The 15910-nt window shown below is 34.1% G+C and overlaps 3 protein-coding genes across 5 annotated transcripts; all 3 read right to left on the bottom strand.

Annotated features, from left to right (window-relative positions):
• Positions 1–9255: 9255 nt before the first annotated feature.
• LOC125217510 (probable carbohydrate esterase At4g34215) lies at positions 9256–10459 on the bottom strand. The gene is made up of 2 exons (XM_048119024.1): positions 9667–10459; positions 9256–9569 (listed from the first exon to the last, which is right to left on the bottom strand). The coding sequence occupies exons 1-2, from the start codon at positions 10177–10179 to the stop codon at positions 9372–9374; spliced, it is 711 nt and encodes a 236-aa protein (XP_047974981.1). The 5' UTR covers positions 10180–10459; the 3' UTR covers positions 9256–9371.
• Positions 10460–10565: 106 nt separating this feature from the next.
• On the bottom strand, positions 10566–13366 carry LOC125217511 (reticulon-like protein B11). Of its 3 annotated transcripts, XM_048119026.1 has the most exons (7): positions 13200–13366; positions 12854–13034; positions 12313–12454; positions 12139–12208; positions 11874–12050; positions 11678–11717; positions 10566–10914 (listed from the first exon to the last, which is right to left on the bottom strand). In XM_048119026.1, exons 1-5 carry the CDS (start codon positions 13249–13251, stop codon positions 11881–11883), a joined length of 615 nt encoding a protein of 204 aa, XP_047974983.1. In that variant the 5' UTR covers positions 13252–13366; the 3' UTR covers positions 10566–10914; positions 11678–11717; positions 11874–11880. The 3 variants fall into 3 exon arrangements, with proteins under 3 accessions (XP_047974983.1, XP_047974982.1, XP_047974985.1); XM_048119025.1 differs by lacking the exon at positions 11678–11717; XM_048119028.1 differs by lacking the exon at positions 11678–11717 and having other exon boundaries at positions 13145–13269.
• A 1110-nt stretch (positions 13367–14476) lies between these two features.
• On the bottom strand, positions 14477–14887 carry LOC125221250. Its single transcript, XM_048123374.1, has one exon. The coding sequence runs from the start codon at positions 14885–14887 to the stop codon at positions 14477–14479; it is 411 nt and encodes a 136-aa protein (XP_047979331.1).
• Between the last annotated feature and the right edge of the window lie 1023 nt (positions 14888–15910).

Raw genomic sequence — 15910 nt, 5'->3', positions numbered from 1 at the left:
TTGAAAAAATGGGACTCCTATTCGCCTACAGAGGGAGTAGTCTTTTAATCCAAGGTTGTGGTCGAGTGGATGTCCTTAATCAAATAGTTAGGGAATCGATTTCTACTTTTAAATATTGAACAGTTTTAAATACTTGGGTTAGTTGTCTCACTCATTAAGGTGCCTACAAATTTAGAGCAATGAATAGTTACGGGATCCGCCGGTGGATAATCTTGATAATTAAAAAAAAACAAATAGAAATATTTTCTTTGTTTTCATCCTCATTGACTATTAACAACTACTTTAGTTACTCTTCTTTTTCTCTTTCTTATTTTATCAATTGAGCAGTAGTTACCTTGTCATCACAAATATCTCTATTTTTATGGGATGGAAGAAATAGTTAAATAAAAAGGAATAAAATAGGAAAGAAAAAAGTAGGAGAAAAAATAAAATAAGGAAGAGAAAAAATAGAAAGAAAAAAGTAGAAGAAATAATAAAATAAAAGATATAAATTATTGTGTTTTTCCAATAAAGAAAATGCATCAAGTTACTTGATATGCCTCACTTATCGTGGGATTGATGAAATATGTAAGATTTTCGTAAAACTGGTTTAGTTTCTCTAGTACTAGTTCATTCACTGGCGGAGTTGGGGGGACAAGGTGGGGGACTGCCCCTCGGTCGTCCAGTGAGCCTAAATATCACTTAGAGTCGAACTAGAAATAACAAAATTGCTCCCTCCGTGAATAGAAAAATAGGGGTTTTCAAATAAATGTTATTGAACAGTAGTATCAAAGTTAGTAGCTTAGTGGTTGTATTGTTGGTCTTTTAACTAACTAGTGTAACACCCGTGCTATGCACGGATCTTTAATTTATTATTATATTCATACAAATTTAAAAAATTTAGTAAACACATTTTTCTAATATTTCTTTTATTGTATGTATTAATTCCAAAACAAAATTAAAAAAAATATAATAGTAAGTTATACATAATGATTAATTTAAACGTAAAAAAAAAGATTTCTTTCAACTAATTTATGAACAAATAAATATAAAAAAAAGAATATTGTGTTTTTAAACAGCAAAACGTGTTATGCACGATAACTAGTTTGTGTAAATGATATTATATTAAATTATTATGCATCAAAAATAGAAAATTTAAAAAAAAATTATAAAATATTTATTTATATATATTATAATAATATTTCTCTTTATATTACATAATAAACTAAAGATCGTACAAGTTCCAAAAAACATCATGAAATCTGTAGAAATTCGTAGTCAAACACTTATTTACACGTACTGAAATGTTTGTTGATATATTATAATAATGTTTCTGTATGCATTACAAAATAAATTAAACATCTCATAAAAGTTCCAAAATTATCATAAAATCAATAGAAATTATAGTAATATTACATAAAATAAGAAAAATCAAACACTCAAGAATTGGCATATAAATATTAGTATATGTAAAAATTGTATGTAATCATAAATAATAAATACAATATAAATATTTCTAGATAAATATTAATTCATTTAAATTCAAAATACTCTATTAAATGTAGTTTATAGTAAATCTATTATAATTAAATATATATAAGCATAGTGTGTTTATAAATAGAACAAATTTTCTAAAATTATTAACCTTTATCACATAATTATCATGCCACTATATATTTATTCAAATACAATTTTTATAATAAGATTTCTTATTTTATTTTTTGTTATACTTAATAACATAAATATTGTCAACAAATATTCTTTTCTTTTTAAATTATGCAATATAGGTTATATAGGTAAAAAAATTATAATTCATCAAATCAAGAAAAGCAACAAAATATTGTTTATAATACTGATTATAAATTTTGTTATACTAATAAATAAAAAATTTGTGTGAAAAAATTTACTACTAAAGTTCATATACTATTGAACAAATATTTCATATCTAATTGTGACTTAGATCATGAGTAAAAAACAAACTCTAACTTACTACAATAAAAAAATATACATAATTAGTATAGAATAAAATGAATAATTAGACGTATAATCAATACATTTTTACGAAAAGTCCACCACAAAATAATAAACTTATAGAAAATGGGCAGATATTGTACACATATATATAATTTATACCATAAATTATAAATCTACTAAAACATACATTGATTAAATCAATACAATTATACTATACAACAAAAATAAATCAAATAATCAACCCTCCGTTCTCGACTCAAATAAACCTTAAAAAAGAATCAGAGTCATCATAACTGCCAGAAAAATTCGCCGCCGATACCACCAACAACACTCATCTTCTCATCCGATTTCTACGTATCATCATTATACATAATCAATTTCAAAAGAAATAGATTCATTATACATAATCAATTTCAAAAGAATTCTCTATTACTGACATAGAATGTGCATGCTCTCAACTTGAGAGTACCTTAGTTTCGAAACACAAAAACGATATGATTCCATTAGCTAGCCTAATACATGTATTTATAGCTATGATATATATTTTATGATTAATGGAGAACCGTTTCAAACTAAATTGTATTTGACCATGAAATTTCTAAATTGAATAATAATATTAAAATAGTAATATTTTTTTAAATGGGTTAACCATTTCACATTGAATTCTAATTTGGGGCTTGAGTCTCCAAATTTGAATGAGACGCTTTTTTTTTAAGCTATGGAGTAAAAAATTGAAACTGCCTCATTTAATCAAAATTTAATTTAAAAAGTGTCTAATTTATAGTTATGTCTAATAGTTTGTAATTACTACATAATTGGAAGTTACAAATCAAAATCATAATTTATTTATAGACTCAAAAATTATAAATATTCAAAAAATTGTCCAAAATTCTTTAATATTCAAAACAAGGCCAAAACTCGTCTTTTATATATGTATGTATAGATAGATAAGTCTATAGATCGAGTCATCAAAACTCATTGCGAACATTTTTCTTCTCTTAACCTTCTTTCTTTATTTTATCAATTCATATCATGTTCTTATTACCAAATCAAACCATTAAAATATTATATATATTTATAGTATTTTTATTAGTTTACATATACTAGTATTTCATTTAAATTGAATAAGTTTTTTTTTTAAATAATAGTAATACATTTTATTTATTATTGCATCTTATTATATCAAAATAAACATTTGAAATATATATGGAGTCAAAATGTTTACTAAGTACTACCCATCCGTCTCATGCTACTCGCACTTTTCATTTTGACAGCGTAAATTTGAACATGAGTAAGTAATAAGACAACATTTAATAAGTGACACACTAACTAACTCTAATATCTTAATTAAATACCATGATTTTTTATTTAAAATAGAAATAGTGCAAATAGTAGTTTGGGACAACCCAAAAATGAAATGTGCGAATAGCATGGACAAAGGGAGTACTATTTAACCTATAGTTACTTTTGTATTTTAATATTTTAACTAATACTATAGTATTAAATTTTATTATTATAATTATATTAATTTTTTAATATTTAATTATGTTAGAGTTTGTATACTAGAAATCACCTTTCGAGTGATTGAATACTGTAAAAACTTTTATTTTAATTTCCAAGGAATAAAACATATTATTTTTTTCATAATGTTGTTATGTTTTACATTTAATGGATGTTTAATGCATATTTAGATGTATAAGCAACTTAACAAAGTCTAAGTCTTTGTTTTAGTAGACTGGTTATGGACGACGTCCACTTTAAGGTAACACGGACAGTTCTGAAAAGTTGTAATGTCAGTCTGCATATTTCTAAGCCTAGACTACCAATCATGAAAAGTTGTAATGTCAACCCAGATAAGCCTAGACTACCAATCGTGAAAAGTTGTAATGTCTGTCTGCATATTTCTAAGCCTTACTGAAATAAGATGACATTGGTGTGGTAGAGCACTGAACGAATCTAACAGCGAGACGAGTCTTTAAGCTATCTACTGAAAGACGAGGTCTTGATAAATGTTTATTTCTTAATCAATGCACGTTAGTATTGAGCATACGACATTTATTATGTACTACTTTGACTTATCAAATGGTGCGAGTTTTTCGCAACCCAATAATCCTGATATATTGGGTAGTGGTGATTAATATCTAGCAGTGCTATGATTGCTTTTATATTGAATTGTGCGCGAAGTGAGTCTCATTTGATAATGTCCTCAAGAGGAGCGCGAAACAAGGTTTTATTATTCGGAACCTAGCTAGTTGGAGTTTGATTACTTTATGAATAATAAATAGGTGTTTCATGCTGAGTCCACTCTTAGAAATAATAAGATGTTAATTGATTAAGTCTATATCAGACATTAATTAACTAATAGACATTTATATCTTAAGCGTGAGAAATGAGCAACAAACAACGGATACCTGGATTACTTGTAATTTCGGATTTGGATGGGCAATGCAATATTATTTCCGTAGTGGCTGCTAATAATATTCCAATATAAGCTTGTAATAAATTGTGGGTTCAATTTAATTAGTAGAAATTTAATTGGGGGAGGTCATATCCAAAACCTTCTATAGATCCCTGTCTAGGCCCAATATGAACTTAATATAAATAAAAGAATAAATGTGACAGAAATATACTTTATTTTTACTCAAAATTTTCGTCCCCCTCTATATACAGAAGAGGATGATTTCTTCAGCTCTCATCCGTGAGCTTCTTCTGTCATCTTTATTTAAGTTTTAGTATCCTTGTGAGATCAACCCACACTGATATGAAAATACAGTTTGGGAACCAGTCAGAAGATTTGTAGTCTAGTACTCAAGATCTTCACTTAGAGAAGTAGCGAGTTATCGTCGATTCTTTGGAGAATCATCAAGGTATTATTCTAACTCTGTAGAAAAGCATGTTTTAGGTTTTGATTATACTTAAAGCATGAAGTTATGAGCATGATACATGTGATAATTATGCGAATAGATTTTGTCTAAATAATTCGCTAAATAGATCGGAATTATTATCTGATTTATTTGATACGCGCTTTCTGCTGCCAACCCCTTCAAATTCTAACCCTCTATATTGCAGTTCTTGATCTACCACTGAATTAATTAATTATTTGATTGTTTAGTTCCTTAAAAATACAACGGTATTCCTTTTCATCACTTTCATATTATTTGGCAGGGTGGACACCACTGACGCACTTATGTGCAGGTTGGTAAGCTCAACCCTATTCACTAGAGAGATTGCTCATAGTTCGTTGATTTCATGTCTATCTTATCTATTAGATAGTGTGTTCTACGGTCATTCATGGTTCTTTGACATCCTTGGATGAAGTCTTAAACCCTAACCTATAAAAATAGTAAAATGAGATGATTATTAACGGAAGAAGAGAGTAATTTATTTTATCTAAGATTATCGGTGGAGGGAGAGAGTAATTTATTTTATCTAATCCAGCAGGTTAATAGTAGTGCTCCATTCGTCCCAGAAAGTTTGTCACTTTTTTTCATTTCCTTCCGTCCCACAAAATTTGTCATATTTCATTTTTTACCATTTTTAGTAGTGGATTCCATATTTCATTAACTCATTCTAACTCACATTTTATTATAAAACTAATATACAAAAATAGCACCAACATCCCACTAACTTTTTCAACTCACTTTCCATTACATTATTTAAAACTCGTGATCGGTCAAAATATGATACTACTCCCTTCGTCCCACTGAAGATGACTCACTTTTGTTTTTAGTTTGTTCCATCCAAGATGACTTATTACTAAAAGTGGAAATCCCTTTATTTTTATTTTATTTCATTTCTCTTAAACACAAAATAAAACATAAAATATCGCACTACCCAAGAAAGCGGTGGACTAGTTTTGTGGCTGTGGCTTGTCTACTACTATTAGGTTGAATAAGTTTTTTTTTATTTTACTGTAGATAAATTTTTATGATTATAGACAAAATATTGTGGCTTGACCAAACTATTGTGGACACGGGAGTACTAAAATTTATGGACCGAGGAAGTACAATTTTGTTCTCTGTATACTCTTTAGTCTTTACGCATGTGCTTTGGAGTGTCACTGCTCTTTCAAGGTAGTAGTACTATGTTAATTACTCTCTCCGTCCCGGCTAAGATGACACATTAATTAGTCGGCACGGGGCTTTAGGAGTTATTGGTTAAAGTGTTTAATTGGAGAGAGAGAAAGTGGATGTAAGTATTAAAGTAGAAAAATAAAGAAAGATGGATATTTTAATAGGAGTGAGAAAAAGTGGTTGAGCGTATTAATTGGAGAGAGAAAGTTACCAAAAAAGAAAATGTGTCATCTTAGTTGGGACAAACTAAAAAGGAAAACGTGACATCTTAAGCGGGACGGAGGGAGTAGTAACTATAGACACGTGCTTCACTTGAGCATCTTTTAGGTTGGAAATATCACTACTGGATTTATCCACGTGCTTTTGTACCCTGAATTTATAGAGCCTACATGGGTGATTTAAATGATACTAATCTCTTAGTTTTTTTTTTCTTTTCACTTTTCCTTCGTTTATTAATAGAGGTATTTTTTTTGGCACATAGATTACAAATAATATATTTAATAGATAGTGAATAAAATAAGAGAATATTAATTAGTTTATGCTAAAAATAAAAATGACTCAATTATCTTGAAATTTTTAAAATAAATAAAAAAGAAACTCAACTAACAAGGAATAGATAATGATTAGATATTAATTCAATTTTGGGCTACATTTAATTGAATCGTTATAGTGTCCAGTTTTCCACATTAGAGGCGAAACAGTCATGCCACAGCCATAAAAAAATATCCGCCTAGTCAGTATAGCCACAAACAATTTATCCGCCTAGTCAGCACAAAATAAATTTGTCCGCCACAGCCATATTAAAATAACATTCTTTTTTTCAACATTCCATTTAAAGCGACTCATTTACTATACTTTTTTTTTATTTTCTCTTCACTCCTCTACTTTATAATCTCTCATATTTTATTTTTTCTCTACTTAATTTTCTAAATATCATTTTTTCTAAATCTCGTGCTCAAAATTACAGCAGGACGGACAAAGCATATTATACAAAAACTTAGTATTTAGTATATTTTGCAATTAGTAGTTTAATCTAATTTAAAACCATTTATGTAAGTGTAAGACCATTTTTTGAATTTTTACGTGTATTGTTTAGTTCTCATTTTGATATTTTTTTCTTCTTTTCTTAGATGAATTTTTAGGGTAAATTGCCTCTAAAATCGTCAACTTTCATAATAGTTTGGAATTTTCCGTGAACTTTAAAAGTTGCGTGAAAAATCATGAACTGCCGATTTCCTGAGTCGGGTATTCCGGCTAAGCAATGTGATGATGTGTGCATTTATGCTGACATGGAAGATGATTTGGATGCTGAGTGTGTTTATTCTCATTCTTCTTCCACTTCATTTACCCTAATCTTAATTATAAAAAAAAATAAAAAATAAAAATAAAAGAGAAAAGAAGTAGATCTTCTCCTTCCTCACTCTAGCGCCGCCTCCACCACCTCCAGCGCCACCTCCTGCCGCCGTTGTGGGAGCGGCGGCGCTCCGTCGCCCTCCGTCCCTTCCTCTCGCTGGCTTCGCCCCCATCATCACCATCCACCACGACCGATCTTCCCTCTCCTCCAGAAACCACCGCCGACCACCCCTCCCCTACCTCTCACTCCAAATATTCAAAGGCAAGATCCTCAAGTCAAAAGAGGATGTGAAATCGTGGCTGTTCGGATGATGATGTTCTCCCCAGCGACGTCGAAGGAGTTTTAGGTGATGTTCTACCCAGCGCCACCGCCTGCCGCCGCCCCGACGCACCACCTGCTCCGACGCACCACCAGCTGCTATACTCAGCGAATTTTTTTTTTTCAACTCGTTTTGTGTTTCCGGCTGCCTAGTCACGCTCCCGGCTGCCACATAGGATAAGTTTATGCCGGAAAATTTCAGGGTTGGGTCATTCGGGAAATTTGCACAACCCGGCAAAGTTCATGATTTTTCACGCAACTTTTAAAGTTCACGGGAAATTCCAAACTATTGTAAAAGTTGACAATTTTAGAGGCAGTTTACCCTAATTTTTAAAGTATTTTTTCATCATTTATTTCTCCAATTTCATCCCCTGCTAGTAGATATGTCTGTGCAATCTAATATTTGGACTAGCTTGAATAGCTCATTAAATTTAAAAAGTTAGAGTTGAAATTTTTTAATTCAATAAAACCACAACCTAATTAGCCTCCACTGAATTAACATGACTCCTAAGTAGGAATGACTCAAAATCTGATAGGCTACCTTAAAATAGCATGCAAAATGTAGATTTTATGATTGAAACTTTTAACCCGATAAAATATGACAAAACTTGCATTTCATTTGTTATTTCATAATTCGGCTCGAATAAGATATTTTATGTGAAAAACTGTGAAATGTTTATAATATTTTGGATCAATTTTAAAGTTCGTCGCAAATAGGATAGAAGGCCATATATGTAGAATGCCTTGTTGTTTTAGTTACACCAAGTAGGCTAAAATAGCACGTACATATGCTAAGCGGATATAATGATTAATATATCATAAAAATTAACAAGTGAAATGAAAAATTTGTGATTTTAATAGATACGAATGTCAAAAGATTATGATCTCGTAATGATAACGACATCTAAATATAGATACACAGTTGTGTATATAAAAATCTATTTAATAAAATGTCGATGTCAAATCTTGATTTATATTTTACTCCACGTACCAATTATTCCCTCCGTCGCGGAAATTCATCTCAGTTTTTCATTTCAGTCTGTCCCACGTAATTTTTCCCACTTCACTTTTATCATTTTTTATAGTGGACCTCATATTTTACTTACTCATTTCTACTCATATTTTATTATAAAACTAATATATAAAGGTAGGATCCACATTCCACTAACTTTTTTAACCCACTTTTTATTACAATTCTTAAAACCCGTGTCCGGTCAAAGTGACCCGAATTATCCGGGACGGAGGGAGTAATTTTGAATAACAATAAAATTTTATGTCAATTATTTGATTTCATGAAATAAAATATTTGGAATTGAATTAGAATATTTGATCTTCAAATTCAATTTCATAAATTGCCATTACAATATTAGTACTAATTTCAAATTTATGTAATTCTATGGAAGACATTCTTGAGCCAAATAAATCTCTAAATAGAACACAGATATCAGGAATAGTGGTTTCAATTTGGCCGGAGACTCATCAGAATTCAGTTGCAATCTTTATTCTACATAAATCAACATAAAAAGGATATTGTACACATCATGTATTGTTACAAAATCACACCCAAACCAAATAGCATTATCATTGATTAACATCATATTACATTATGAAGACATGGCAGGAAAGGAATATAGAATTGAAAAGAGCAAGAGCCAGAATTGGCGTGGTGACATTTATTGGGTCAGAAAATGTGTGATATAAGAGTCTGCCATCATATGACCCAGCTGAATATGTGCCTCAGTAGTGATATGAAGATTGTCTTCTTGGAGAGGCAGTCCCAAAGCGTCCACGCAAACCACATTCTCCACACTAATTCCTTTTTGTGCCTCTCTAACCTTGTCTAGGTACTCCCTACCAGATGCAAGGGCAACCTGCAACACAGTTTATACACATAACATAATTGTAATCCAAAATTAGACAAAGAATGCATGAGAGCTACTAAAAGATATCAAGTGAGAATGCACTGACAAGGATGACAGGAAGAGAAGGCAAATCGAGATCTTGACGGAGGTTGAGAATAAGCTTCTCAACGTTGTCTCCATACAAATCAGCATCCTCCTTCAAGAAGGTGTCCTTCTCCCCTTGATACCACAGCACCGCCGCGATCTCCCCGCTGCGCTCCACTGCTGCCTTCGCCCGCTTCACCATTCTCTCGTAGAGCTCCCCCCCTCGTGCCCAATCCTTCATCTGCGTCCCTGCCGCCGCACACGGCACCAGTCCTATGGCTCCCACGCGCTCCTTCACCGCGTTGGCGAAGGCCAGCCCGGGCCCTACGCCGCACACTCTGTTGGCGTCGAGCCCCTGGTGGAGGGGCTCGTGCGCTGCCTCCCACTCATGGTCGGCGTTCAGCCGGAAGATCTTCTCGCCGTCAGCGGCGGACTCAGGCGGGACGACGCCATCCCATTGATGCTTGTGGACGCCGCCTCGGCCGGACATGTTGCTCTGCCCTGCTAAGATGAAGACTTGTTTGGTTGGCTCCATGTTGTAAGCTTCCAGTTTTTGTTTGCTCAATCTAATTTACTTTTTTGTTTGTGTTAAGGCATTATATATAGTAGAGCAATCATTTACTCCATCAAACCATACAGCAATGGCCTCAGTTGACTTTGTAGCAGGTCGATTCTCGTTTTAGTTGACTTTGCTGCATAGATGACTTCTACCAATTTTATATGATATGGAGTAACATACAGTGCCCCCAGCTTGCAGGTCAACTCCCTTTGATGAGATCATTTCTATTATTCATTTAAAACTCCATTATACATATCTAATACGTAATTGTTATTGATTGTTTAATGCAAGTTGATGCCAAAGATACAAATTACAGTTTATTCTAATGCAAGCAAAGAAGATGGATGTACAATGGCCGGAGCTGATCATTATAATTTCCACTAAAATCGAATTAGCACCACAGCAATAGTATACACAAGATTGCATATATCAATGTTACAATCAAATCCTTCACAACCAAACTAACATACTAATGATTACTTGTTCAAAAATTTCAGTTGTAGACTAGTGGGAAGAGAACTATTAAGCTCAGAACGGCTGATATCACCATGAAACCAATAACTGTAATGAAAACAAGAAATAAACGAGCACGCGGTTAAAGACTTCCATAAACTTCTTACTATACTGGCTGACAGCCTCCGTTCACTGATGTTCTCTAAATTTGATTCAACTGTCACAAATTAGAATGCCAAGCAACCAAGCAAAAGGCACCTGCAAGTAGCACTGTCACTTTAGAACTCAACAAATTAAGTACACATGTCACATGACTGAGCACAACTGGACAAAACCTTCTAGATTTGACACTATGATTCAATACACGAGGCCACCACATGTTTCAATGTTCTCTATAACAATATCAATGAATGGCAAGCCGAGTATTTTATCATGATTATACAATTAAGTAATTGTCAGAAGTTAGGAAGTTACAACATATCCATCTTATCAATGCAAATGTAAAAGTATACAATTAGGCCATGTTTGGTAGGGGTGATAACTCATCTAGGGATGGAAATCAATGAACAAAGAGTTATCACCCCTACCAAACATGCTAGAAGAGATATTTGAATTTCGTGTCACTTCATTGGACAATAACTCTTACCTTTCAGGCTTAAGATTTAACTCAAGCATATGTCAATCCTCTAATGAATCACAAATTATTCTATGAACATGTTCAGGAGAAGAAATGTCTACTTGTAAAGATGTATAAGCATCAACATGTAATTAAATATTCAACAAATAGATCTGGTACAAATGCATGCAATAGAACTTGTCAGGAAATTATTAGGAGGGATGCTAATTTCATGTGTCAAGTTTGGACCAAAAACAGTAGTATCATCAAAATTTTCCTTCAGCAGAGGTAATGAGTACAAGTGAGCGAGAGTCCACTTATGTTATTTTAGTAGTCTACTCCAGCAGTTGATCAGTAAAGTTAATTAAGCATATGCACAATACTTTTAAGGTAACATGCACCTACCTTATCATTAGACATATTTCCAGGCAGCAGATGGCAAGCACTTCATCAGAAAGTAAAAGGGGAAAAATGACATCAATAAATGAATTTCACAAAATAGACCTGAGGTAAATGGATCATGCAGCTAGCCATAGTATACTCAGAAGAATACATGTATGACGAAACAAATGGACATTTATACATAGGGAGAAGAAATTACAATGAGTTTACTCGGTTGTCTTCTCCTTCTTCATAGGCAAAGGAATCTTTTGAAGTACCAAACTATAGATCTTCTCATACTGTATCCGAGCAATTTTATATGCAACACTCAACTTATCATCAATTGGACTTTGGTACTTGTCATACAGCACAGGAAGTGATAAACTAACAAGAATGCCTGTTGCAATATAATTCCAAAGAGAAAATGATTACAATAGCAGAACAGAGAGTGCAAATATACTACATACCGCATAGTTCATACTTACAAATGTAAATCAAAGTGAGAAAGTTGAAGAAACTTCCAATGTAGGAAATTACCCACAATAGTGTAGCAACCTAATAAGCATGGCAAATAGACCACAGAGTCTCCACAATCAGTGATTGGCACAACGAGAATTAAAAAGGCAAACATAAGTAAGGAGCATGACTAAGTTTTAAACCTTCAAAAAGACTCTCCAGTTTCCACCAACTGCAATGTCATGTGCAATTGACAACGCATAATTTACCCAGGCTCGCATCTTATCAGCAGCCTTGACAGAAGTCTCTTCTGAAATTTCAAGATTAGGGAGAGGCGGCAGTGGTCTAAAGTCATAGACAGAATTTCATTAATTCAATTTCCGCAAATTTTCAAATGAATTAAATCATACTATCATGTAAAGTAAAACCCATCAAACATATGATACCCTGAAATCCCTTATTAAAAATGAGGAACACCAAATTGGAAACTCTACTCATGCACTAATTTCCATATCAAGACCGACAATACCATTGCCAAAGAGCCAAATGCATTACCCATTAATAGCACTTCCTATTGTATTCCTTATCTGAAAAGACATAGATCAAACATACCAATATCGGATAAAATTATTTGTCTAGTTCACTTAAAAGCAGCTACTCCAAATAGACTACAGCACTCAAATTGAGCACACATACATATGCATCTGCTCATCTGCCTATTAAGAATCGACGCAGATTTTCTACCTATTAAGAATCGACGCAGATTTAGCCCAGCAGAATAGTATCACGATGAGCAGCAATAAAACATTCGACATGAATGACAATAAATTGTATCCAGCCCTCTCGAATAGGAACCAAAGCGCAGTTGAGACCACGAGAAAAGCGGCGCTGTGAGTCCATTTTCTCCACAGTATCACATCAGTAACTGCATCAAGAATATATGAAAATAAATTCCACAAGATAGATAGATCCAAATCAACATCGTACCCAAAACAGTCCATAATCCACCCACACAGTAACATAATGACATATTACGTTTAACTTGTGCATGTTTGATTACGATCTGGAACATAAGCGAGTATGATGGTACCTGCACCACCGCCTAAAGCGCGATGAACAGAAGATCGATGAGATTGTTCCATTGAGAATTAGGGTTTTTGGAATGAAAATAGGAAGTTGAGAGATTCAGGAAATCGAGGGAGGGAGAATTTGAAGAAAGGATGACTGACTGCCTATTTCCCAATTTTACTGTGCAGTCCAAAGTCCAAACCAGATGCGGGTTATCCTATTAAACTCATCATGAATAACGAAATTCAAATATTAGTAGTAAATTCTAAAAATTTTAAAATTACTACAAATTTTAAAAATTATAAATTCTAAAAATTTCACTTCCTAAAATAGAACACTAATTCTTCATTAAGTGTTAACTATGGACAAATTATGGTCTTCTATCTTCCTGATATTATAATCAATTAATCATCAATGTTCACTACCGACAAATTGAATGATTGTTGTTGGATTCTGTCATCGGGTCATCGGACCAGGCAAAATAGTATTACCCGACGCTCGCTAGTTGTTACTTCTGACAAATTCATTCATCTCAACCTGTATCGTAGTTGATGAAATCATCCATTCGAAAGGAATATGTTTTGAGGAATAATTTTGAAAATGGAGACTGGAGAAGATATATTAGTGTATTTATTTTTTTAATTCAGCCTCCAATCGACCGACATTAGGGATCGTGGAGTGTCTGCGCCGCGACAGACTCCCCTTCCCTCCCACGTAAAATTAGTAAAATTGAAATTATTTTTTGCACAATTGAAATTTATAAAACTACAACTACAATTCATTAATAGAGTCCAAATTCTCATCATGTGCTTTTGCAATTGCTTGTCCATCTAGCTGAGACATGTCTTTGTTGTAGGCTTTAAGAGCACTCCCAATGGTTTGTGGATAAACTCCCTTATTTCTCCCTAACTCCTGCCACATCAGCACCAAAATTTATCCCCAGTTTTTAGCCAACTTTTAGTCAACCTCTGCAATGGTTTCTCCCTTATTTCTCCCTTATTTCTCCCTAACTCAACATTTCATTTTTATATCATCACTAATTTAATTGTTTTATTTTTATATATAATAAAGCTAGCTTATTTAATTTATAAGATAAAACAAATAATAGTAATAAAGTTCGTTGTATTAAACACGGGTACACATTACAACGAAGAAAATTAAAAAAAAAAAGTACACGAATGGAAAAAAAAAATCAAAAAAAAAATTCAAAGAAAAAAAAATTCAAGGGCGGTGGGCGCGGTTTCTATTTGCCCACAATTCTTCGATGATATCGTGTTGTAGTGCTTGATGGGCCTCCTTCTAGTGTATGTCCATGAACGCCTGGAACCGTTCATGTTCGTTGTGCGGTACACCCTGGCGGACGGACTCGGTTGAGACACCGTGACTCGATGATGCAACACTTGGGTCGTTGGTGACGTCGAGGACGCCTTCGTGTTCATCATCGATGATCATGTTATGCATGATGATGCACGCATACATGATATCGGCAATATCCCCCTGGTAGAAAAAGCGCGTCGGGCCCTTTACCAGTGCAAATCGCGATTGGAGCACCCCAAATGCCCTCTCCACATCCTTGCGCGCAAACTCTTGCGCTCGGGCAAAATACCTTCTTCTATCTCCGAGTGGGCATCTGATCGTCTTCAGAAACACGGGCCATTGCGGATAGATGCCGTCAGCCAGGTAAGTACCCCATGTTATGCACATTGCCATTGGCCGTGAATTCGATGGAGGGGCCTAACCCGTTGATCCGCTCGTTGAAAAGGGGCGAGGAATTGAGAACATTTAGGTCGTTGTTCGACCCGGCTATACCAAAATAAGCATGCCAAATCCAAAGCCGTTGGTCGGCAACGCTTCAAGAATGAGGGTTGTTGGCAAAACCCGCTACATCCCATCCGGTGGGAGCGGGAGGTACCTCTTCTTCGGAAGAAGAATGTGATATTTCCTCGTCGGATGGAGCACGAGACGATGAATCAGAACTCATTTAATAAAGATGGAGAGAAAAAAGATTGAAAATTTGTGTGAATGAAGTTTGTGGGTGATGAATGGAGGAAGAGGATGAAATATTTATAGGGGTGGAAATTAGAATATGACCGTTGAGGAAAAAAAAAAAAAAAAAAAAAATTGATCATCGCCGAAAAATCGCCGAACAGCTCCCCACAGTGGCCGGCGATGATCCGGCGATAGCCCGGCGTTAAAACGCCGCTTGGCGTAAAATCGGTAGGATTTTCGCCAAAAATCGCCGAACTCCTCCCAATGGCCGGCGATAAGTCGGCGATATCCGGCGAAAAATCGCCGGATTTTCGCCGTCGCCATTGGGAGTGCTCTAACAAACTAATTCTACAATGTTGTCTTCATTTGTAATGTGTCTCATGGATCGCGTGTAGATTGTCTAGAGTTGTAATGCTTGTAATAGTCACTTTTTTTTCTTCACATTCCACTTGGCCACTTTTTTTTGGCCTAATAGAGTGACTCCTACTCCATTGCACATCTACGTTCCCACACACGGCATAGCTCACAACGGGGTCGGCCTCCCACTGTTTGTGAATTGGTCGAATTTGTGATTCGTTCTCTTCGATTTGGTCAGGTTGTTTCTCTATTGTCGGTCCATTTTCCGTAAATTTTTACTTCCCTCCATTGGAATGTCTTCTCAACCGACACTCTCATCATCTTTCTTCCACCTAAGGTGACTCAAACATCCAACATTATGATGAAGTGAAGGCTTTCATGCGAGAT

The sequence above is a fragment of the Salvia hispanica genome, chromosome 4, assembly GCF_023119035.1.
Source record: "Salvia hispanica cultivar TCC Black 2014 chromosome 4, UniMelb_Shisp_WGS_1.0, whole genome shotgun sequence".
Lineage (NCBI taxonomy): Eukaryota > Viridiplantae > Streptophyta > Magnoliopsida > Lamiales > Lamiaceae > Salvia > Salvia hispanica.
This window is presented reverse-complemented; position numbering and strand designations above follow the sequence as displayed.